The sequence below is a fragment of the Falco biarmicus genome, chromosome Z (assembly GCF_023638135.1).
Source record: "Falco biarmicus isolate bFalBia1 chromosome Z, bFalBia1.pri, whole genome shotgun sequence".
NCBI lineage: Eukaryota > Metazoa > Chordata > Aves > Falconiformes > Falconidae > Falco > Falco biarmicus.
Window position 1 is genome coordinate 48,363,345 of NC_079311.1, and position 25,336 is coordinate 48,388,680.

The 25,336-nt window shown below is 39.1% G+C and overlaps 1 protein-coding gene across 1 annotated transcript in view; it reads left to right on the top strand.

The window, feature by feature from the left end:
- The window catches only part of PIP5K1B (phosphatidylinositol-4-phosphate 5-kinase type 1 beta), an 88,773-nt gene extending 69,032 nt beyond the window's left edge, over positions 1 to 19,741 (top strand). The window contains exons 14-16 of the mRNA XM_056325783.1: positions 5,350 to 5,444; positions 7,317 to 7,434; positions 19,003 to 19,741. Of these exons, the coding sequence (XP_056181758.1) occupies positions 5,350 to 5,359 (10 nt within the window). The 3' untranslated portion in view covers positions 5,360 to 5,444; positions 7,317 to 7,434; positions 19,003 to 19,741. The remainder of the gene's footprint in view (positions 1 to 5,349; positions 5,445 to 7,316; positions 7,435 to 19,002) is intronic.
- The last annotated feature ends 5,595 nt before the right edge of the window (positions 19,742 to 25,336 follow it).

The window sequence follows — 25,336 nt, forward strand, 5'->3', positions numbered from 1 at the left end:
AAAAGATTAATCTGAAATTTGCTTTTCCTACTAGCTTTTCACTGAAGTTTTGGTTGTAGTATTACTATTCATAGCCAGAAGAATACTGAGTAATCCTGGAATTCAGTGTAAATGTTTAAAGATTATCAGTCCTTAGTATCAAGTGTAGAGTAACTAGCATCAGTACCAAGGGATCAGTGAGGCATCTAGATTTCCTGAAAAACAAATACAGTTCTTTCTCCATTTAAAGTTTTCTGAGCCATTTACACATAATCTTAGTCATTGAGTTAAAAGAGAATGCTTAATAATGTATGAGTCTGGAAAAAATTAAAGTAGTCTGTGGGTTATAGTTCTGCTCTACTCATCTATTATTTAAGCATGTGAAACTACTTTTAATGTATTAAGTATTTTCTTCATGTGGGTATTTAGATTCAATATTAAATACCATATAGCAAGAATTCAGAACAGATATTAACTCCAGCAAAGCAAGGAGAGCTGACTGATTCTCAGATGTAAACTGTTTGCTTGCCCACTGGTATTCTGTGGCTTGTGTATAAAATAAAGGCTAGAAACTCCAAATAGAAATTATTAGTAACTGTGGCAAAACTAGAGACTTAATATTTTGCCATAGTATATTTGCCCATATTGGATATTCTGAATAATTTTCAATAATTTGGCTGTGAAGGGTGGCAAGAAAGCAGTAGCAGGATAATTATTTTAGAAGACCTAGCAGGAGTATATCCTTAATGAAACCTTTTGTAAGATTAGGCAGGTATTTCATAAAGCAGAGGTTCTGTCCTTGAAGCAGACCAGTGCTGTCCTGAAAAGCACAGGTCAGTGACCCTGACAATGGAAGAAGGACCTAACAAAGACTAAAGGACTAGTCCTGTGAAGGGAAGTTTCTCAGTCTGCTTTGAGTAAGTGATTCAGTGTGATGTTTTGTAATTAGCCTTGAGTAACCCTTTAATTTCACCTGTTCCAGCTCTAAGCCTATAGATACATGTTGATGTGTAAAAGGTACATAATTTTTTTCAGAAAAGTAGCCTGTGAGATATCATAAATGACCTTATTTCCTGTTACAAAAGTTCATCCTCTTAAAACATCACCAGAAAGAGCACCACCACTATGTAACTCAACAGCATATTAAGCAGACATAATACTAGAAGAGAGAACAGTAAATAAATATAGCACCCTGTTTACATCATACCCGTTTAATTTATTTTTGCTCAAGGTTACTGTCTAGAAGTTTCTGGTAAAAGTTCTAGTGAGCAACAAAGAGACGTCACCTCCTGCTTTTAAGTCTTTCCTCAGTTCTTTTGCTATATAGGTAGGCAGCCTCGAGGCAGAGTGAGAAGACTTTGCTCTCTTCCAAGGTTTACTTCACTTTCATGATTGAGGCACCCTTCTTTTGGTGAAATGATCACAAGGTGCCTTCACCCATTCAGAAGAATAAAAACCTACTGGAAAATTAATGTTCTGTTTGTGGCAGGCCAATGTAGATCTGAGACTGTCCTGGTACTTGTGACATTTTCTGACCTTACTGTCAGGTGGTTGGGATTAGCAGTTGTTGGGGAACAGATATCGGTAGCCTGTGGAAGGAATATTAGCTGAATAATGCGTCCTTCACCAGCAAATATATATATGACTTTTTAATGGATTTTTTTAATCTCACTGTTTTAAGTGTAAAACCAGCACTATATATCTGAAAGAAGTGAGCCTTCCCATAATTTGCAAGCTGTAGTGAATTGCAGTATCATGAAATACACAATGTTGCTTCATTACGTTGCTACTCTGTATTATCATCCCTTGAGACATACTACCATATCATAAGCTGCCAGTCTGCAGAATTATCATAAACTTCATCAACATCAGTTTAAAGAGGGAGCTATCATTTTCACATTTCCTAATTTGATGGGATCCTTTGTCTCCTTATGCAGGATGAATAGAGGGACATAATTTGACATTGCAGTCTGAACAGTGTGCTGTTTGGTTCTTTTTTTTTTCTTTTTTTTTTTTTTTCTTTTTGGTACATTTTAAAAGCAGCATCTTATGTTGCTGTAAACTTTCTTGTGGAGATCTCTGCGTATCTATTGCAGTAGGAATGCATTCATCTGTGCTTACTAAATTAATTGGATCTGATCCCATTCAGCTGTTGATGCCCTGTTTGCAGCACTTTTTGTTGTAACTTGTTTTAATAGAGCCCTAAAAAGATCATAAGTCATTTCCTTCACAGAAAAAAGAAGTTTTATAAATTATTTAGTCAGTGCTTCTGGAAACAAATTGGTTGTTGATAAGTAGAAAGAATACCTATACTTTTTTTTAACTTGAAATTTAGAATTATTGTTCAGTTACCATACACAGACGTGCATGTGAAACTCCAATGGTAACAGTTATTATTTAATACATAAGCAAATGTTTCCTGACTGAATTTGTCCCTCTGCATGCTCCTTTTTGTATTCCATACTCATCCTTCCAAGTTTCATTTCATAACCATAGTTTTTTCTGGTGAGGAAGGTCCAGAGCAGCTTCTCAGACAGACTTCCAATTGTAGATCCCTCCAAGGGCTGATACATGTTGATGTGTACCTCAGTGGATTTGGGTTTTATTACTCAGTATTTTGTAATCTAGACAAAGTTCCTAAATTCAGATAGCTTACACCATCTCTTTTCAACTACATATGCATGTCATGTACGAAAATTACAGGTCTCATGATTTTAATTAACACGTGCAAAGGTGTCATGAATTTGATGTGTTTACTGTGATGTTTACTGATTCACATCATGTTTTGCCATCGGTGTGAGTATAGTAGCACAAACTTACTGTCAGACTCCTTCACCTGAAGCAATATTCAGAAGATCAGTCATATCTATTGTTTTTTCAGGTCTGTAGTTCTGAAGTTTGTCAGCAGTATCAGAGAAATATTACAAGGGAGGTTTATTATATTTCACCTACCTCTTTTTTTTTTTTCCAGACACACATATAATTTATAAAAATTAAATCCAAGGTTGTTTTTGAGCTGATTTAATATTTCTACATTGTAAACAGACTAATTAATGCATTTAGTTCAACGGGTCCATAAATACCTGTTGTCCCTGTTTACATTTATATGTATAGAGGACAGAATTTCTGCAACAGTTGGTATTGAGTTGTACCTTTGAACAATAATTTTACTGCTCATTTATCCTACAAGGTGTTTTTCTGAATAACTTTATACACAGAGATTTTAAAGATCAAAAGTCATGATGCAATGAGCTGGTAATTTTTTTCAAAAGCTTATATAAGAGTTGTCAGACACATTGGACATTGCAAATGCATGCTGTTTAGGGGGCAAATATTCTGTGGGATGTGCTACAGGAAAGCATATTTGACTTCCAAAGATAGACATCAAAGCCTGTTTCTATTACAATTCTTCACAACGGGGGAGACCCAGTGACTCATTTGAAAGAAGCTGCTAATTACATTCCTACAAGAGCTGTTCTTCACACTGTAGGAGAAGAAAAATGCCAAACAACTAAACTCAAAATACAGCTTAGACTTCTGCTTTGGCCAGTTGTTACTCCCTGGCACTGTTTCTGCCATTCCTCAAAGGCTGTGCAACGGCTTGGAAAGGAGACTGAAGAACTTCTACCTGTCCTGCATGCTGCCTTGCAAGTAGACACATTATGATGAGGCATATTTGTTTTTCCGTGAAGAAAACAGAAGTGTTTAATTTCTAAAGCTGTCATGTCAGTTTAGTGCAAATAAAATATGAAGTACAGAAATAGTAATTAGACTTTGGGAGGGTTTGAATTATTATTTAATTTTTTATTTGTTATTACTATTTTATTTTATTATTTCAGATAATCTTGCCTGATTATGCTAGCTCCTTGACAAGTTGTAATTTTTTTCCTTTATTCCTTAGAAACTTAATATGATCTTATCTATATGATCCGTAGATTAAAATGTGTAAAAGTTACTGTTCTACAAATCTGCAGAAGATCAGTCTAATTTAGTTGTTTCTACTGAAGATCTTGTGCCCAACACCCAATTTTTTCATATTTGCAAGTAGCAATCTCTAACTATCTTTACCTTTTTGAGCTAATTTGAGTGAGGATTTTTTTGCATCTCATGTCCAAAAGAGTATTTTAGAAGGACTTCAGAAAATGAAGGATTTATTTTATTTTCAACTCAAGAGGAAGAGAACTCAGGCCTGGTTTTCGTTTAAATGTGTTTTAGTGTGTGATTTAGAAGGTCAAAATATGGCTTTCCTCACTTCAGCATAAGGACAAAATGTTTTATGCTTCTTAAAATGATATCCACACTGACGCTATGGATGAAACCATAAAAAAAAAAAGCTTCTTGCTTTTCCCCCTTTTCATAGGAAAATTGGAAATCTTGTTCTTATGCATGTTTTCATGTAGTTCATAGTCACTTAGCCAGCTGGGCTGCATGTTCTTCATGCTGTCATTGTAAGGCAAGTACAAAAGCCAAAGTGATTGTTATATTCTGCCATGAAAATTTTTCCTAACTAAGAAGGTGTTATTATGTTATTACACATAAGCATTATACAACAGTTGCAGCACAGCATTCAGCTCCTGGCAAAAGCAGTTGCTTTCATACTGACATTAGCATGGGCTCCAGATGCAAATGAACATGGCAGTGACTTCGAATTTCCAGTTTCTCCTTTATACATGTTACAGATTGGCTTCCCAAAGTGGACAGTTCATGTTCTTTTAAAGAGAGAAAAACCTCCAGTTATTGAACTTAATGTAAATGACAGCTCTGTTTTGCAACAGTTTTCCTACATTTCTCCTTTCAATAAACAATTCTTCATGCAGGAAATGCTTTCTTACTTGCAGGGTTTACCTCTAATTTTTCAGTCTGAAAGTCATAGCAGCAAGGAGTTTGCTATCTGCAAATAAGTTGTGGATCTTTGCTTGTAAGAAAATAGGTGGACTGGCATCTGTGTTGTTTCATTCTCATCTCTCATGCCTGATTTTGTTCAAGGGACTTCAGTTGCTCATGGTTTTCTGTATGTAAGATTACTGTATCTTAGTACTTTTTCTGCTCCCTTTCTCCTTTTTCTTTCTGTATATTAATATATGTTTTATATATTATTTGTTTCTGTATATTAAATCTCTCTTTTAGGAACTACACTACTAAATAACCAAATTATGACGTAAGAATTTCTCTTTGACTTCTCTTAACATGCTGGGTTTGTTTCAATTCTCATTTTCTGACTGACTGTATAGTGTGTTTCTGTAACAGGTAGGGGAACAAAGAGGTACACTACAAAGGGAAGAAGACATGACATTTTATAAGTAAAACCAGTAGTTAAACAATCCTAAGACCAAGTGCTGAACTCATATTGCTATTGTTTGCTATCCACAGCAGGCTGTGAAGCAAGCAACATAAATTATAATTTAACAAAGAGCAAAAGAAGCACAGTGCCTTCTAATGGAAAAGTAGAGAAGAGAGGAAGAAAAGTAAGTGACACAGTAAGCCAGTGAATTAAACTGAAATAGCAGGACTAGGTCTTAGTCTTCTGATACGTGAAGGATGTAAAATAAAATGCCGCTGGTGTGAACTGTAGAATCCTCGGCTTGTCTTGAGTACAGGTTCCAGAGGTTTTCAGGAAGTGAAAGAAGTCAAAAACAGCAGCAGCAAAGGTGGCAGTGATGTGGCCTGATGTGTATATGAAAGGAATAACTTATTTTATTTTTTTTTAGCCTTTAAACCTAACCTAGTGCAGGAATAAAAGCCAGGTATACACCACAGCCTGCCCAACTTGCTTTACAGTTAGTAACACAGAGCGCTGTTTTCCAGAAGGAAAGGTTGACCACTGGGTTTGCATATTTTTATAGCTGTAGTAGCTGCTCACTGCACATTCATCTTGTGTCACGTCGTTTTCCTATATTGGCCTTTGCACATTCAGAGGCCTGAACTGCGCCGCAGCGCAAATCAAAATTCTGCAGGCAAAAGTGGCTGTCTTCCTTCACGCCTCCTCCCCTTTCGACAAGAGTAGCATCTGTCATGCCAGAGCTTATTTTGTGGGAGATGATAAAACAGTCTAACATTCGGCAGCAGCCCATTTTTTCCCTCCCTGTCTGCCCTCCCCACTTCAGTAAAATGAAGCATTGGCAGAAAACTGATGTGACTGAAATGTTACTCAGTGGAATACAAGTAACAGGTGTGAGAAAACTGCTACTAAGACAGTGGGAGCTTGGTCACCCTAGGGACAGAAGAAATAGTCTTCCTATTGAAAAGACGTCTAATACGCTATATAATAAAAGGAACATTGTAATGTGGCAAATGTAGTGCTGTACACTTAATACTAATATGACATGAGGGTGACTGATGATTCATTATTTTGTTGAGCTTTTGAATTTGTTTTCTACTTTGCATGCTAGCTTTGTGCTTCCTGATACTATACTCCATCTGAAACATAATTAAACTACAAAGTACTGCAAAGGGAGGGGAAGGTTAGTAATTTCTGGACTGATGGCTGTAATCATGCTTTCATAGACAGTTACAATGCAGAATTGTTTGTTTTCACCTTGCGTGTAAATAAATACCTAAGAACTTTTAAAATACATCTCTGCAAAACTGACAGTTGAATTTTCAAGGCAGCCTGGAGTATTAGTTTCTGGCAGCTAGTGAGGACAGGGGATAAAATGAGCACCTAACTGCATTAAAACACCTTTGAGACTTTCAGCTTTCTGGTTCCAGGTATGGATTATGTGGATTCTTGTGCAGATGCATTTGCAGTTTCACATTCTTTCTGGGTAGCAGAGAACAAAAAATCATATCTATGAATAAAATCATACAGTGCACTTGCTCTGTAAATGTCACTTCCTTGCAGAGCTGTACCTATTACAGTGTACTCTTGTTCTTCTCCCACTTTCCCTTCTGAACTGTTGGCTGCAAGTGATCCCATATCTGCATGAGAAAGTTCAATGCTCCTGTGCCTAATTACTGAATCTTTTTTTCCCTATTGTGAGTTAAGAAATGATGCCAAAACTTACACCATGTGTAATGTGAAGTTAATGAAGTTACTCCACACTTACTGGGACGTAGTTTCATTCTTTAAGTAAACATTAGAGTTCAGGAACAGTATTAGTTCCTCATAAAATGTTAGTTAATGCAAAAATAGAAACTGTGGTTTGGGTATGTTAGTCAAATATGAGCTACCAATTATCTAGCCATTGTCAGCACATATATATTTGCCATTTATATTCCCTCTTTTCAAGTATTTGAAGCTTTTAGGTTTAAGAGAGAAATTTATTTTAAAATTTTGAGCTATAACTGACTCTGTAACTTTGGGGTTTGGTTGATTGTAGTCTCCCTTCTCTTTGCAGTAAAGGGTTACCTTCGAGTTCAACTTTCACTTTAGAAGACAGTGCCATATATTTGACTTCAGAACAAAGCACGCTGGAAATGGAAAATGATAATGCTTCAGTTTTGGATGTCTACTTAGTAAGTTGTCGAACTGTTTCTGATGGGCTTTTCCCCCTCTAATTCCTTTGATTCACGGTCAGTAAGTGACTAAGATACATGCTTAACTTCAAAATCCAGAGGTTCTTTTAGGTATTTCTTATATGAGACGTATGCCTAAGTACCTTGCCAAAGCAAGTCCTTAAAGAATCTATGTGCCTGTTAACTGTTGTGTTATGTATGCTAAGTATGACAAAATGCCTTCCAGTTTTTCTCTGATGGTAGGGTTTTTTTCCCTATTATTTGTTTCCGTAAGAGAAGAATAAAAAAAAAGAATAAAGAAAAGTCTTTCCTCTTCATGTTGAATATTCCACAATGTAGAAATTAAATTTTCTCAGAGACGAAGGTTCTGTGTTTACATCAGCAGTTTTGAAGCCAATGAAGTAGAGCTTAATATGAAGTACATTAACGGCTCCACTTTCTGCTTTGAAGGGTTGTCCAGTTGTGGTGGCTGGAATATGATTAAAAATTTATCTCCTCTTTTCTGTTTTCGTTCCTAGTGAGCAGTTTATCTGACTGCTGAAAGATAAGCTCAAGTTTGTTGTGTTTGGTTGTCTTTATGTCGCCTGTGTTTTAAAAATTCCCTTAGTATCTATAGCTCACATTCCACAGACATAAAGGCAATAGGTACCCAACTCCAGTTCCAATCGAGGTTTTGTGCTCTTCTATGCTAAATTGAATTGAATTATGCTAAATTAAATTAAATTATGCTAAATTAGCTTAAATGCTAAAAGCCCTTTTAGGCCATTTTTAAAATCTCAGTATAAATATCAAGAGAGAGGTGTGTTAAGCATGGCTTTTTTTCTGAAGGTTGGTTTTCCTAAAGCACAAATCAAACAATTCTGGTCTTATCCTGGTAATATCTTCCCTGTGTTCTCATGAAAAAATGTCTGTGACTTACATGGCAAGAATTGTACTAGAGAAGAAGGGTAGGGTCAAAAAGGAAAGTCTGTTCATTAGGTTTCTAATAGATGTTTCACACAGGCATAGTTGTTTCCTTTTTTGATAAAAGTTCACTGCATTCTTTATTTTTCTTACCTCTAGAGTTTCCTGATTTTTGTCTTTAAGAGATCCAGAACATAGAATCATAGAACAGCTCAGGTTGGAAAAGACCTCAGGAGATCATCTGGTCTAACCTTTTGTGGGAAAGGGAGCCTAGATGAGATTATCTAGCACCCTGTCCCATTGCATCTTGAAAACCTCTAGTGATGAGGGCTAGATCTACCACATCCCTGCAGAAGTGGTTCCAGTGATTGATTGTCCTGAAAATTTTTTTCTTGTGTTGAGATGGAACATGTTTGTGTCTGATCTCCATGCAGTTTCTCTAGGCTGTACCACTTTTTTTTTTCTTTTTAGCAAGCAACACTTCAGTATATACAGTACCCACTTAATAGCTACTGATTTAATAGTCCAGCACACTTAAGGGGTTTGTAGTCTGTCCTGCCTCCACTGAAACAAGACAGTAGCAAGTACCAGTGGACAATTAGATGTAGAACTGAAATAGTTAACTGTGACCTCCAGTAGCCCATTAAATCAGCCTATTCCTGTAGGACTTGCGTTAATTGGGCTTGTTGCTGATATGATGTTTACATGAATCATCTGCTAAGAGGGACTCACAGATCCTGAAATACTATGGCAAATGGACAAATGAGTAATGACATGCAGAGTAACTTTGCTAGCAGATTGGCTGACTTAATGAATTGTGCTTTAAACTAATGAACTCGGGGGATAGGATCCAGAGCTGTGACACCAACATACTCACAAGCAACATGGTGGATTAGCACGCCTACTAGAATAGGGGGGAATGCTTCCCAACCCCTTTACAAAGGCAAGAACCCCAAGTCCAACCACCTCAAGTGCCTGTTTGCCAACACAAGTAGTCTGAGCAGCAGAGAGGAGGAACTGGAGCTCCATGCCCAGTCTGAGAGTAGTGATGTGACAGAAACCACAGAAACTTTGTGTGAAGAGTCACGTGACACAGTGGGTGGCTACAAATGTGTTTGGAAAGATAGGAAGAGAGGAAAAGGAGGTGGAGTTGCACTTCATAAAGAAAGAGAAATTTGAGTATATGAAGGCAGGCTATGGAGACCACAACAGTTCTATCAAATGCCTTTGGATCAAGATAAGATGGTTTGTCACCACAGAGGATCTTATGTTATGTATCTGTTACTGACCTTACAGCCAGGATGATGAGGCTGACAAAACCTTACTTTGGCTGCTCAAGGAAGTCTTGGGCCAAAGGAACCTGGTCCTCATGGGTAACTCTGATTACCCAAACATTTGTTGGGAGAACAGCACAGTGGTTCACAAGTTGTTCATGAGATTCCTGGAATGTGTGAGGACTGCTTCCTGCTGCAGGTGCTGGACATGCCAACTTGGAATACTGCATTGCTAGATTTACTGCTCACAAACTGAAAGACGTACTTGCCAACATAACTACCAAAGATAGCCTTGGATACAGCGATCACAACATTGTAGAGTTTAAGATCCTGCTGAGAACAATTAAGACCAGTGGTAGGACAAAGGCCATGAATTTCTTAAGAGCTAGCTTCAATATGTTCAGAGCCCAGATGCAAGGGATTCCATGGGAAGCATGCATGGAGGGCAAAGATGCTTGTGAGTGCTTGGAGTTTTTAAAGTACAGCCTCCCTGGAAGCGCAAGAGCATTCTGTTGCCTACAAAGGGAAAGAAAAAAGACAGAACGAGACTACCGTGGCTTAACAATGAGCTTTTGGATGTGCTTGAAAGCAAAAAGGAAGCATACTGGCTGTGGAAAGGCAGCCATACACCCACTGAGGACTACAAGAACCTTGCTAGGGCATGCAGAGATGTAGACGGGAAGGTTAAGGCTCTGCTACAACCTGAAATTGGCCAGAGACATCAAGAAGAAGAAAGGGTTCTTTGGATACCTAAGCAGTTAAGCAGAAGCACAGGGAAGACACAGGCCCATGACTGAGCAGGGCAGGGAAACAATTTACTAATAATGCTGACACAGCAGAGGTTCTTAAGACCTTCCTTGCCTGTGTCTCTACCAGCGTAGCTGGACCCTAGACCACAGGACCAAGTAGCTACCACGGTGCACATGGTGACCCACCAGCAGTGGCCCTCTGCAAGGGCTCAGCCCACATCAGTGGATGGGCCCGCAGGGAATCCACCCCAGGGTGTTAACAGAAGTTGCTGACACTGCTGTGAGGCCACTGCCTGTCATCTTTGAAAAGTGGTGGAGATCAGGGGGCATTCCTGACGCCTGGCAGAGGGTAGATGTCACACCCATCTACAGGAATGGCCCAGAAGAGGACCCAGGAAACTACAGGCCCATCAGCTTGCTTCAGTCCCTGAGAAAGTGGTCGAACGAGTCCTCCTAGAAACTGTTACAAGCCAAATGAAGCCGGTGGTGATTGGGAAAGTCCAGCACAGATTTACCAAAGGCAAATCATGCCAAGGTAACCTGATCGACCTTCTACAACAAAACAACATCTTCTGTTGACATGGAGAGAGCAGTGGATGTGCCTCACCTGGACTTCAGCAAAGCGTTTGACACGTTTCCCACAGCCTCCCCCTGGACACACTGTCAGGGTACAGCCTGGGTGGGTGATCTGTGAGATGGGCAGGCAGGTGTCCCACAGGCCACACTCAGGGTGCTGGTCAATGGCTTTTACTCAGGCTGGCAGCCTGTCACAAGTGGGGTCCCCCAGGGACCAGTACGGGGCCCTGTGTTAAACATAAACGATCCGGACAATGGCAGGGAGAGCATCCTCGCTGGGTTTGCTGGTGTCACTGAACGGGGTGGCAAGGTGGAGGTGTCAGAAAGCAGAACCATCCTTCAGAGAGCCCTGGAGAGGCTGGGAGGGTGGGCTCGCAGGAACTGTGTGAAGTTCGGCAAAGGCAAGTGCAGAGTCCTGCACCGGCCATGAGCTGTGGCTGGGCAGCAGCACTGCCGAGGGGGACCTGGGGGTTCTGGAGGACACAAGCTGAACAGGAGTCAGCAGAGTGCCATTGCGGCAACCAAGGCAAACAGGATCCCGAGCTGCATCCTCAAGGGCATTGCTAGCAGAGATAGAGATGTGATCGTCCCACTCAACACTTTTCTGGCTGCACGTGGAGTACTGACTCCCGTTCTGGGCCCCGCAATTCAAGGTGCAGACTGGAGAGGGTCCAAAGGAAGCCATGAAGATGATCAAAGGGCAGGATAAAATGCCCCATGAGGAAAGACTGAAAGACTTGGGTCTTTTCACCCTGGAGAAAGCTCAGGGGAGATGTTATCCCATATTCAAAGCAGACAGAAGCCCTCTCTTTGAAAGGAACCACAGAAAGAAGACAAGGGGCAACAGGTACAAGTTGACCAGGAGAGGTGTCATTTCAATGGAAGAAATTTTACAGTGAGAATGATCAATCACCTGAACAACCTCCCCAGGGACATGGTGGAGTCCTCATCATTGGAGGTTTTCAAGATGTGATGGAACAGATACTCTCAGGCTCCTTCTCACACAAAAGGTGGACCAGATACTTCTTGAGGTCCCTTCCAGCCTGGGCTGTTCTGTGTTTTGTGGTTCTCTTGGCCCCACATAAGAGAAACCATTTTTTGTTGGTAACTTTTGAATTTGGTTTATAATATAATAATCTTGGTTATCATTAACACTGCTGAGCACTGTGAAGTGCTTTTTTTAAAGCTTGAAATCTGTAGGGTGGATGGTGGAATGCTCTGAAAATCTAGTGACAGGCATAGGTAATACCTTCTGTAAGGCTGTCCTTACAAGTTCCAGGTGTGATGGTGAGCTCTTCAGTTAGTTTTCAGCTTGTAAAGCATTCATCATGGGAATGCTCTCATTCTGGGAGACTGCAGTAAGTGTATGTGTATTCCACTGACCACTATCAACAGAACAAATAAAACCCAACTCTGGATGTTATACAAGTACCCAGTGTTTATTTTCCTGAGCAAAGGTCTGGACGAGTTAAGAGATCTTAAGTGGAGAGAATTGTAGATGCTTTTTTGACCTATCAGCACCCTTCCTCTGCACCCTGAAAATCCAAGCTCAAAATTCAATGATCAGGACACGGCAGCGGCACTTACCTCAAGTGTCTAGGTATGCAATGGCTGGCAGCTTCAAGGAAATTGGATACTGTGGCTAAGCGCATGTTATTTCTAAAGTGGCAAGCTCATCCTGAGAAATTACTTACTTCTGCCTCCTTGGTCCTGTCCCACACACTGTATTGATGTCTCCTTAACTATTTTGAGATTGCTATGGAAATGAGCTGTAACTTACACATGGACACCTGTACTTATGCTGAGGTGTTTGTCAAAGAAAGAAGAATAAGGTATTACTTTGTCCACTGATCTTTCACTCCCTATTGCCCCCCAATATCCTTCAGCAGACCACGAAACAACAGTTAGCCTCTGGTTAGGAAAGTCTAATGCTACAGGATCAGTGATGTGTTAGCAGTTTTATTCACTGCTGCTGAGCAGAAGGCAGGTTTATTTTTATAGAAGGATGATTAAATGCAAACTAGAAGGGAAATACGCGTGTTTTTCAGAACACTAGGATCACGTCAGTCATTGCTAATCTACGTCTCAAAAATAAAGCAAATGAATAATGTTTGCATTAGCTGATTTAAGCCTCAGTTGAAAAGGTTACAAGGTGTATTTTGACCTTGTAAAAGCATGAGGAGAAAATGTAGCTTTAAATGGCATTCCCAGATTTTCCTTTAATCCTGTTAGTTAATACTCCTTGTCTGTGTTCCTACTGCAAGACAAGCTGCTGTAGGCTTACCTGCTAGATGTTATAATGAAAAATGTCTTAACTTGCTTAATTTCAGTCACTCCACTAATCCTTTGATGTCCTTGCCTCCTGCTTTGAAATGCTAGACTTCTTGGACAAATTTTAGTCCTCATAAGAGCTATGAATTTTTGATCCCATGAATGAAAAAAAGGACATTGTAGTAAAATGACATTCTGTTAACTTACTATAAAAAACAGCTTTAGAATGGCACTTGTCTGAACAGTGTTGTGTACAGACGCAGACAGTCAAGTAATGTGGGGTTGGAGCAGAGCTTATAAAAAGAAAATTCCTCTTTACAGGTAAGAGGATTGGTTTAAGGGTGTAGCATTAAGGCAGGGGTCCTCAAACTACGGCCCACGGGCCAGATACAGCCCCCCAGGCTCCTCAATCTGGCCCCCGGTATTTACAGACCCCCCCGCCGGGGGTTGGGGGGGAAACCAAGCAGCCGCAGATGGCTGCCTGCCACTGCATCTGCGCGCCGGCCCCCTGGTTAAAAAGTTTGAGGATCACTGCATTAAGGGAACCATGCAGACTCACACTGTGCAGCTGATGCCAAAATCCAGAGCAAGAATTTTTGTTCCAGGACACAGGTACAGAGACATCTCGAGCTTGCAACTAAACAGCTGGTCTGGGCCCAGAGTTTCTCAGTTCTGAAAAAAGCCCAGGTTCAGCAAAGCAGCATTTTGTGCATCTGCCACTCTTAAGCAGCACTGTTAGGAACATCCTTAAATCCAAGTTTACTTTAAAATTCCATTGGTTTATTTTCTTTTAAATCTTTTAGCCCAGATGATAACTTAAGAAACCTAGCTTCTTCCTAGCTAATAAAATATAAATAACCATGATCTGTACTGAGTAGTAAGTATAAGCCAATCTAAATTATTTCCAAATATTCTAGTACTATACAGTGGGAAACAAATACTGAATATTCTACTAAAACAATTCTAATTTTTAATTAAAGATTGCAGAAAGATAGAAACAGGTATATAAAATAGTTGGGAGATTTGAAATGTTTCTTTGCAGACAATTAAAGCATTGGAGGTTTCTTGCTTTTGTGAATATGTAATACAATGATAGATCAGTTCCTTAGAAGCAAAAGATGCTGAGATCAATAGAAGGTGTCCTGTACATAAGCCAGTAACAGAGAATGTTCACACTCTTCTATTTAGCAGTTTGATGTAGAAATCCACAAACCAAGTAGAACAGTGTTTCCTTCTTCCTCACTTAAGTTCCCCTCTAGGCCTATATTTTTGCTGTCAGTTCAGGCACCTTCAGCTGATATATAAGCAGAAAAGCTTTAAATGTCAGCTAACACTGTTGAACACAAAAGTCTACTGTGTTCTATGGATTTTGATTACTAGGAAATATAAGCCAAATCCTGCAAAAGTTTCTTACGAGAGATCAGCAAGTGCAACTGATCCAGAAGACCTTAGTCCAGTGTTACTAAGGACTAGTACCTAAAATAAAGAACCTTAAAAGTGGTAATTTCATGTAGAAAGTAAAGAATAACTTAAAATGACCTTGTTCCTTCTGTTCTGCAGTGAATTCCCAAGTTCTTTAGTTGAGCATTCTGTCCCTGAAGAGGGAAGAGGGACATGTGCAATTATGAAGTACGCCACTGTGTTTTCTTAGCCTAGCCTTGAAATGACTTACAAAGGTAGCTGACATATTATATTGACAAACTACAATATCAGTAAAATCAGAGTAGTAAGGTTTAAGAATTACTTTAATTGGTTCACTGCAACTAGGCCTGATTTCCTTCACACCTAAAATGGGACAAGAACATACATGTAAATAGCACAGCGACAAACTGAAGTTTGCTCTCTTGTGATGCTGTACATCTTAAGTTTTTGGTGGTAAATATAGGATTTAAATAAGTAAACATGTGCCCTGCCTACAGGATTTCATTAATGAACTATTTTGCTTGGAGAATACTTCTGTATATTTAACTATAATGGAAGATTCTTAGGTAGTACAGGAATTATTACATGGAAATAAAGCATTGCCTCCTGTTGTTGAAGGAAAGGCTTGCAGAACTTGTGTATAATTTAGAAGTCACAACCACTGAAGTTATGGTTGCAAAGGATTGGTAAGAGCTTCTGTAAAATAAAAGAATGGAACAACTGTGGTGATGAGCAAGCCCAGCCTATTTAGTGTAGCTGGGCTTGCTGGTTAGTGTAGCTGTGATCTGTGTCAGATTAATTGCATAGATAATGTTGTTACATTTATAATTACTTACATTGTGGGTTAAGCCCAAATGCCAATTTTATTATAGGATTTTGAAGTCTTAAAACATAGCTGGAGATTGATTTTATATTTCAAATCAGCAGTAGATGCATAGATAAGCAGATTTACCAATATTGTTCTATAAAATGCCTGTTTATAAAGTGTCAAAACTGTCTGGCTTTTCTTGCTCTTCAGTGCTCTTCCTCTTTTCTTCTGTTCTCACTCGCATAGTTCTGTATTAAGGCCTGTCTCTTTGAGCATTTCCCAGTTCATATTCAAGCCCTGCCAAATGCCAGGTTACTGGTTAGCTCCTCATCTTCATGGTTAGTTTCTCGTACAAATATATTCGCCTGTTCAGCTATTTTTAGTTTATCACCCTAAGGTTTTTCTTTTAGGATGTACTCTTCTTTCAGAGAAGAAAATTCCCACCTGGCTTTGACTGAATGAAGCATCCTAGTCAGATTCAGCTTTGGCTAGGGGATTGTACTTCCACTGTAACTTCTTGATGAGGTGCTTGTTTTTCGTTCAGAAATATTTTGCTTCTTGGTCTTTCGTAACATTTAATTCAATTCTAATCATGTTGTAGTTTTCTTCAGGGTGCTGTTGTGGAGTAATAACAAGCACAGCTGAAATTAAAGCAGTTCCCAGGCAGGGTACAAGTAAAAACAAGCTTAATGCTGCATACCTCAAATTCTGATGTGCTGCTGTCTTTCTGGAGGCTTCAGTATCTCTGCCTGTTTCCACTGAAGATACTGATGGAAAAACATGGGACTATGAGAAGGGAATTCAGGCCTCCTCCCTTACAGACACCCTTCCTTTCCCTGAGAGCAGAATAATCTTTTACAATGTTAGGTGCTCATACTGGAACCAATCAAGCACTCTTTCCTCAGAGCAGAATCCTGTTTAATTAAGGCTGAAGGGGGCAAACCTACTTGTTTTAATCAGAAACTGCTCCTTTGTATTATCTTATCTTATCCCTGTATCCATCCATGATCTTAAAAGGAGAGGAAAAAGAGGCCTGTGTCTCTTAAAAAACTGAAACCTGGTGTGAGGTGAAACAACCTAGCACATGAATGCAGTTTGGCAGAGGTGTTCTTGCAGAAGCAGTGTTATTTAGGAAGCAAAGTAACAGCAACATTTCAGTCGCCCCGGCATGAAAATCAGACACGGGAATTCTGCACTTGATTAGATTAAAAAGGTGCAATTTCAGATTACAAGTGATACATTACCTGACTAAGCCAAGTGCTAAAATGCCAGCACGTATTGTCACTAAATTACACATTCTCATGCCCAGGGCTTTTCATGCACCATATGAGGAAATCAATCAGCTCAAAAACAAAGCCATGAAAAGAGAACTGGAGCACAAAAATGCTCTGATACAAAAAGCCTCAAGTAGGTTCAAACATTGTAAATCCACTATACACACAGTGTGGGTATATATCATTCAGACAGTGATTCAGGAATGCATTCTGTAGTGTCATTTGTCCATTATTTATCATTTCAGACCCAATTGCTATGGGCGAACTCAGGCTCTATGTTTCTTTTATCTGTAGTCAAAGTAACGCCAGAAGTTGTGCAGTGGGTACAGAGTTGCTTAGAAGATCATGCCCTGTGCCTTGAAATAGATGGGAGTTTTTTCCAGAAAAATCTGCACAGAACTGGACTGGACCTGACAGAAAGATAAACTATCTGAAAATCCAACCTCCTTAAAATGGCATCAGTACCACAAACAGCATTTCTGTGACTGACTCACCCAGTTAGCAGTTGCTGTGTGTTTCTGTCAGGTCTGTTTCTCCAATTGTGTTATGCAAATTTTGCTGATGTTTTTTTCCATTGCTGATCCCTCTGAAATGCTTTGGAAGTATCAGAGCAAAGGGAACAAGAATAAGCTAATCACAATTGCATTATGAAATTAGAGGAGTAGCACAAAGCTAGCGTCAGTAATACTACTAGTCTCCTTAGAGAGTGAAAAGTAGTGGTAAGGCCAGAGGGTCTCTAGTTGTGCTAAGTGACCATTTTATCTATCAAAAATGGACCTGAAGTCATTCAGAGCTGAGCTTTCAGCCAGAAACTAGATGGTGCTAGTGAAAATTTTGACTATTTTATCTTGGCTTCATAAAACAGAATTTTGTTTATCAGTACTAGCATTTTTCAACTTTTTCTGCCAAACCGCTTCTTAAATTTTTTTTTTAAATCCTTGTTAGCTTTATGTCATATTCTTTTTAAAATATCACAGTCTTCAATTTCACTCACTTCTCCAACAATTTTGCTTTACATATTAAATTGTTCTGCGTCCTGTAAGTACATACTACTTTATTCCCTTAGCACATTCAGTTGCTAATATGGCAGTAGATAGACTTCCATTGCCAGACCACAGCTATCTAGAGAAGAGAGAACAGCCTCTGAGAAATTAGCACTGTGCTCACTAGCATCAGTGATTATGAACACCCTAACACTGGTGCACAATAAAGTAATAGGTTTAAAGGTTGCCACAGCACAATACTGAAATATTCTTCAAGGTTCAAGGTCTAGCGCTAGAAGTCATAACTAAAATACTGATTTAAATCTACTGGTTACTTTTTTCTAAGATAAGCTTTAAAAATGCCTGTGGAGATTTTTTGTTGTTGTTCATAGTCAAGATTAGATTGTTGTTGAACTATTTAAAGGTTAATTAAATGTTTGTATTGAAAAGTACAATATAAAGGTGACCTTAAAATTCTGTTTAATAAATGGGAATTATGCCTTTGTTATATCTTGTAATAAGGTTTTAGAGTAAGGTAACTACAAATGTCTTTGTTTTGGCTTAGTGCCCTACTCCATGTTGGCTGCATGATCTGAGATGCACTCTATTTACTGCAATAGTTTGTTTAGCTGTCAGTTTATCCTTAGTTTGTGTCATAGGAATAAGGCGTTCGGAAGAGAACAGTTTGTCTTCAGTTGATCCCTGACTCCATAGAGATGCTAAGAAGTGATCAACTATTTCTCTTATGTAACTGCTGATTCTGTAGAAAATACTGTAGAAAACTAAATCATTAACATGATTAAGTAAATATATTTTTTTTTGTGAAATAGAATGATTGCTATGCAATTGACTACAACATCAGCTGGATAGGTATGATTTTTTCAACTGGGGAAGGGTATCATGCAAAAGCTAACAGGACTTTTATACATGTTGTATGAAGACTGCCAGTTTTCCTCTAACAGTTTTAAGTAACAAAGGCCCCAGTCAGTTGTGCAGGGTAATAAAAGCTGTTGTGAGCTGCTGAGCACTCTCATTTTGGACTGCCTTCTCTGATGTCCAGATTTGCAGCAGCAAGTGGTTCTGTTTCATGTAATGTAAGCATACTGCAACGTCTGCAAAACCATAGGAGCTAGCCATTGTACAAGAAAAAGGACCAATGCTTTTGGTTAGGGGGCAAGATAAGAAAATAATCGCCAGCAAACTGTGCTGCAGCCTGTTTAGGGGAGGAAAGATGTTACCTGTTTATAATTATGTAAGAAAACAAACACACACAAGTCTTGACTTCTGTTGTCATTTCTGTATTCCCAGTAACAAATACACGAAGACTAAAACTGAGAGAAGTGACCGTGGTTAATGAAGAGCACTTTCTGCACTCCTCATTTAAGAAGGAGGAATTTGCTAAGCCTAATAGACAAAGAGTAATAATCAACTGAACTTGTTCTAAGAAGTGTCAGGACCTTTGAACCATAGAAAGGATTGATGGACTTGGCAAAAACGATGTGAAACATTCCACACTCTGCTATCATCTGACGTTGCTTGCTGAACTGTGAAGAACTGTGTATTCAGGCTGCTTTCTACTATATTGCCAATCAACTTTTTTGGACGTGAAACTGATATTTTCTTACCAGCTCTCTAGTAGTTTGATTGCATGCATTCGGTAACTATGCATAAGCAACATTATTATCTGCTTTACCTACTTAAAACTAAGCACAGTGGTGAATAAAATTAATCTCATTTGTTTTGACTCTTCAGTTCTAATCACTTAGGTCCACATCAGTGGAAACTGGAATTGATGTCATACAAGGGTTAGGGTAAACCTCTGCACATACTATGTGGAAATGAGCCTATAAAGATATTTTTGCTGTTGGTGAAAAGGAGGAAAAAATGTTATTTATAACAAGGCCTTATGTTGTGTATATATATTGTCTTTGAAATATTTTTGATTTTAGTTTATTTCTTGTAAAAGAGAAATTATATAATTTATTTAGCAAATACTACTGTAAAGTATAGTTTTATTGATGAATAAAATACATTGTTCTCAAGACTATCACAGCTGTCTATCTGCTCTTGATCTGTACAGGACTTACTGTTCTGGTATTTCTCTGCCTTCATGAGATGGTCTTGAGAGGCATCTCAAGAGATATGACAACCACTCTGTAACATGGCATCTGCCTTTTTCTTCTACCACGTCTACAGTGAACAGGGGAATCTTGAAATTAGGGTAGGAAAGGCAAAGGAACATACTCAACAGGCATTGCTTCATAAAGGCATTTTAGGTTTTTCAGTATGGGCAATCATTTTAAGATAACTAGAAACTGTTCTTCTTCCTTAATTTCCCTGGCATCAGAGAGATAATCGCAAACACCAGTGGCCATCAATCCAAGATTTCATGCTTTGATGTGGCGGTGTATTTAAAAACTACACAGGTGTCATTTTGAAAGTTTATGAAAGTTACTGGTAGTAACATTTATTCTAGGAGTAAGTATAGCAAACCTGCTGCCTTGGCAAAACCAGAATTCGGCACTTTTAATTCCTAGAATTATGCTTTGTACTTCTGAATAATTTTCATTCAAGGTTTTGTTGTGGGATTTTTTTTCCACTTTGATGTAATCATATAACCCTGACAAGGAGGAGGGTATTATTCCTTAATTATGCACAGGATAGGGAAATTGAAAGATGTGGGGTTTTTTCTCTCTAAGCATGTAGAGCCTGTGGCTTAACTTGGAGCCTATGTCTCATGATTACCTCTTTTGCAGGCTTTAAAATTAGATTGCTTAATCCCCAGAAAGTACTTCTTTTGCACCATTCCTTCTAGAAATGCAAGAGACCAACTTGCACGCTCTGTGAGCAAAGACATTTTGCATGGCTGTGTGAAGCATCTGCTCCTTCATGCACAGTATATAGCATATTTAGAATGTGTCTCTGTGCAAAGTAGATATTTCTGACTAGTGTTATTTGGGGGAAAAAACTGACATTTTGTAATTTAAACCCAGATTAACCTTCATAAAGCACATACATGTCACCTTTCCCCCATTACCTAGCAGGCTGTAGTGTCTGAATCACTTGTCCTTAAGACTCCAGAGGGGACACAACTTAACTGCAACAATCTGTCTATACTAAACAGTTCAGAGACTGAGCCATCCTTTGTGTACAACCCTTCGATGCAGTCATTTATAAATGAAAACAGTCATTTAACACTTGCAAAAGGACATCCTGTATAGATTATGGAGTCCACTACGAAAACCTTCTCTAAAGCATGTGCACTTCAAATTTTATTTATTTTTTTTCTGTGACTGCCTGGCAGCTAAGCAATGTTAATGACCAGCAACTTGAAACCCATTTATTTCTCTAACACATGAAATGGTATAAAGCTTTAAACATCAAAGAGTACAGGAGCTTGTAAGTATGTGTATGTTTCATGACTAAGGATTTAGTTTCTCTTCATCTTGCATTCATGTTTTGCATTGGTAGCACTTTGATGAAAATGTGAAGACATTTAAACATATCCATAAAGCTGATAAGGCAGTGCATGTCAAGTAAAAAAATATATACAGAAGGCATAATTAAATCCTTGGGGTGTTAAAGTAACGTATTGATCTATTTCTCCAGGTCTAAATAGATGGAACTCACCACAGGGAGCAAAATTTGAAGAATTAGGTCACAAAGGTGGGCGATTTGTGTGCAGTGGTATCTGAATACTCTGGCCTTGCAAGCTGCCCGGAAGGAAAAAGCACAAGTTAATGTCTGCTTAGAGGAAGGTAGGGAGTAACTCCGAATGTGTGTATCTGACCCTGTGACTTAGTCATATGACATTCAGGGGGTGAGCTTTGCCTTTGGTGGTAGCACTTAATAGTTGTCCTCAGCTTAAAAAAATAAACAACTTCATGTCCTTGTACTAGAATTCAGTGGTTTGAAAATGCTAGCACCTATCCCAAGAACTGCTTTCTTCTTGACTTTGCTTATACTTCAGGCAGTTTAGTTTCATGTAACTCCATGTTGTCTTCACAAACCCTTGATACTAGACAGCGATAAAAGAGTAATCAGTAGTGCACTCCACCTGTTCTTCATAGAAGCTATTTGCTGGCCCATTTCCAGTGGTGCATGCTGTGGGAAAATTACTTTGGCAGGGGAATTAGAGAAAACTGGGACCTAACGGATGTGTAGTATTACAGAAAGCTTTTTTAGAGTAAAATACAGTTACTGCTTTCAGGATGGTTGACGTGCACAAAATCTGCTTTACCACGGCTCCTTAAGTGACACATCCTGCCATCTTGGCACATGCTGATAGTAAGGGAGGATGGAGTGGGGTGGAGACACTGCGGCCAGGCTCTGTTGTACTCTCTGCAGCTGATAGGAGTAGCGGAGTGTGGAGCGGAGTGGAGACCTGCGGCCAGGATCTGTTGCACTCCTTGCAGGAATGGGAACCTGGTGGTACCACACAGCCAATAAGATGAGAAGATGTTCGCTGCTGAGCCAACAATTATGGCAAAATTGCTTTCCTTCAATGAGATGATCTCACTGTAACACTAACACACACCTCCATCTCAAAGTTACCTGCTGTCAAGGTACTACTACACCTCACTGGCCATGTGATGCCAATCAGTAACAAAAATACATATGACTAGAATCACTCAGGCTCCACCTAAATGTAAAGAAAATGAACTGGTCTTGAACTGAAATTAAGTCCAAAAGGGGCCAGGGCAGGGTGTGTGTGTGTGTGGGTGGACGGGGTGGAATTGTTGTCTACACTCCCAAATTGTTTATATGTTAAACATTTCTGTGCAGAAAGTTTACGTCTAGCTGACCCACCTTCTAAGGTTGTCAAAGCTGAGGAATAAAAGGACTTCTAATCAAGGGAGTCAGCCATGGGAGACAAAGAACAGATGGGGGGGAAAAGAAACCATTATGTAAATTACGCAGAAAGAAGCCTCCAAGTGAGAAAGTTCTGGCCAAACTGATAAGGTGAAAGTAGGACAGAGGTAATAGTGGCAGTGAGAGATCACAACCTCCAGTTCAAATAGACCCCAACGAAAAAGAACAAAACCCTGCTTGGAGAGCATGTGTAGATAGTGAAAAACTTTAGCAGTGCTATCTGAGGATGCTTATCAATTTCCATTAAAAGCAAGAAACTTTTAACCAATCCTTTGTATGATAATGAATATGCAATATATTACGAAGTATAAAAAGTGAGCACAGGAGGGAAAAGGTTAGGGAAGACTCCATCGTAACTTCTGGGATCAGTCAACAGGCTGAACCTGTCTTCTCCTCCATAGACATGCCTATTGGGTAAGAACTTCATGACTAGCTTCACGCTAGCTGTTATTGTGTTGTTTAAAGCTTGCTTTGCAGTCAGTATATTATCGCCAGCAGTATTTGAACCTTATTCTGTCACAAACTTGTATTTTGTATAATAAAAGTCTTCAGCTGAAGTTCATTTTGTATAAATCTCTGGAGACTTGAGACGTTGTTGTAAGGGGTTTGGCTCAGCGACACTGTCAGTGGCAGTCCCTGAATAGGTCAGTCAAATCACCCTCCGAAACACTGGGCTGTCAAAATGCAGGTAGTGGACAGGCTGGTCGGACACAAAGGTTTTGTCTTTCTTGGGAAAATGATAGGCTGATCAAATATAAAGGGTTTGAGGAACCCCCCCTTCTTAACATGACACATGCACTTGCTTGCAACAAGAAAGATACCAGCTTTTTCCAGACTGAAGGCATGGGGCCTGACCGTGCAGTGATTTTGCATCTGGAACTACTTCACAGTTATTTTACACCAGCCTAAAAAGATACTGATACCAAAGTGCTGTAGTATGAACAACATTTACTGAAGGGATGAGAATCAAGATGAAAAACATTAAGAAATCTGTTTAAATTGCTAACCCCTAACTCAGGCCCTTTTGAAGTCATGTGAATGATCCTGGCTGGTAGTGTGAAGTTCATTAACTTGAACACTGTTGAAAATCTTTTAAAATATTTGGTAAGTGAAATCTAATACCAGAGAAAATATTTAATCTACACAACTTCATTGATCTGTCATTAAATTAGAAAAAGATGAACATTTCCTAGTGAGAGTTGTCGCATATGACCTTGAATGATTAGAGGAAAATCACTATGGAACTTTGTGGATAATACCAGAAAATATCTTCTCATACTCTTCTCATAGGAATGTAAATAAGCATCATCTTTTATTAGATCAAATGCTGCATAAAAGAACAGGCATTCCTCCATTCTTCCAGCTGCTTTCCCCTCTCCCCACCAAGGTATGAAAAAGGAATTGTTTGCTTCACTAATGTATTCTGTGGTCTGATAAAAGCTATTTTTCCTTACAGGCCTTATCTCAGTTTGTAGACCATTACAGCTGCAAAAAGATGACTCGTTCCTTCAAGTAGTGATAAGAATGTGGGCTGGTCTTCAAGGAACTAGAGAGTATCTTTTATTGGCTTGATGTATAAAAACTTCCCTCACCAAATGCAGCAAGAACACAGACCCATGCAAGGTCTGAGGGAAGATACAGATAGCAAAGAAGCACAGAGGACTCTGCTAGGAAAAGCCAAGAGGCTGACCAAGCTAGATAATATGGTTTAGTACAGAGAACTCTTTAACTACAACAGGCATCAAAGTCTCAGTTGAAATTTGCACAGCCAACTTGAATTGTCCAGGCTTTTGCCTCTTGTGTGATAGAAAACAATTTCAGCTTAAAGAAAAAAATAATACAATTCGTGGTGAGAAACTTGACAACATATTCCCTAAAGCATTGCAAGATGCCAGCTGCTTACTTGAGTGAGAGTTTTAGAAATTATACATCACACAGTAACCAGTGGTAAGCTTCTTAATACTTGTATGCTTTACATATTTATGATTTTACTTGCAACTGTTGCATCTTTCAGTCCTGTCCTATGGAAGGTACTCAAATGAAATGTGTCTGTGTTCCCACAGAAAATGCATTTTTTTAAAAGCGTATTTTATTTTTTCAGTTTAGAGAACAATAAAAAATGTCTTGTTGATGAGATTCTTGACATCTTCACGTATCATTAATAACACAATACCACCAGCATTTAAATAACTCAGTATGCACTTGGCCAGCCACCTACATAAAAATTCCCATCTTCCTCACTGCTTTCTGAAACACACCATCAGAAGTTCTGTCAACTTCTGATAATGTTGTGATTATGATGTGATATATTGTGATATATGATGTGCTATATTTTCCGTTTACTGACTCAGGGTAACATTTTCCGTACAGGAGGTAATGGATCAGAATACTTGCTGTCACAGAAAGTACTGTCCTAGAATGGGTCCCTGAGTAGATGCTATATTCTGATAATGGACCTTTCCTTGGACTCAGGTATTCACACAGCCAAAACAGCTCCTGGACAAACCAGTGATTTGCATCTCAAGTGGTCCATATAAGCAGCTCACATCAGTGCAGTTAGCCGTAATTAATTAACTGCAGTTAATGGGAACTGGAATCTCAACAGGGTTTTTTTTGAGTGACTTGCAGCTACTCCAGTTTTGGGGTGTGAATCCGTTGTCCAGCTGGACTGTTATAAAGTCTAAACCCAAGATACTAGCCCTGGTCCTTGTCCCAGTGCTCCCTCTCTGTACTGCCAGTGGGTCCTACAGTTCTTGTCGTAAATAGTCAA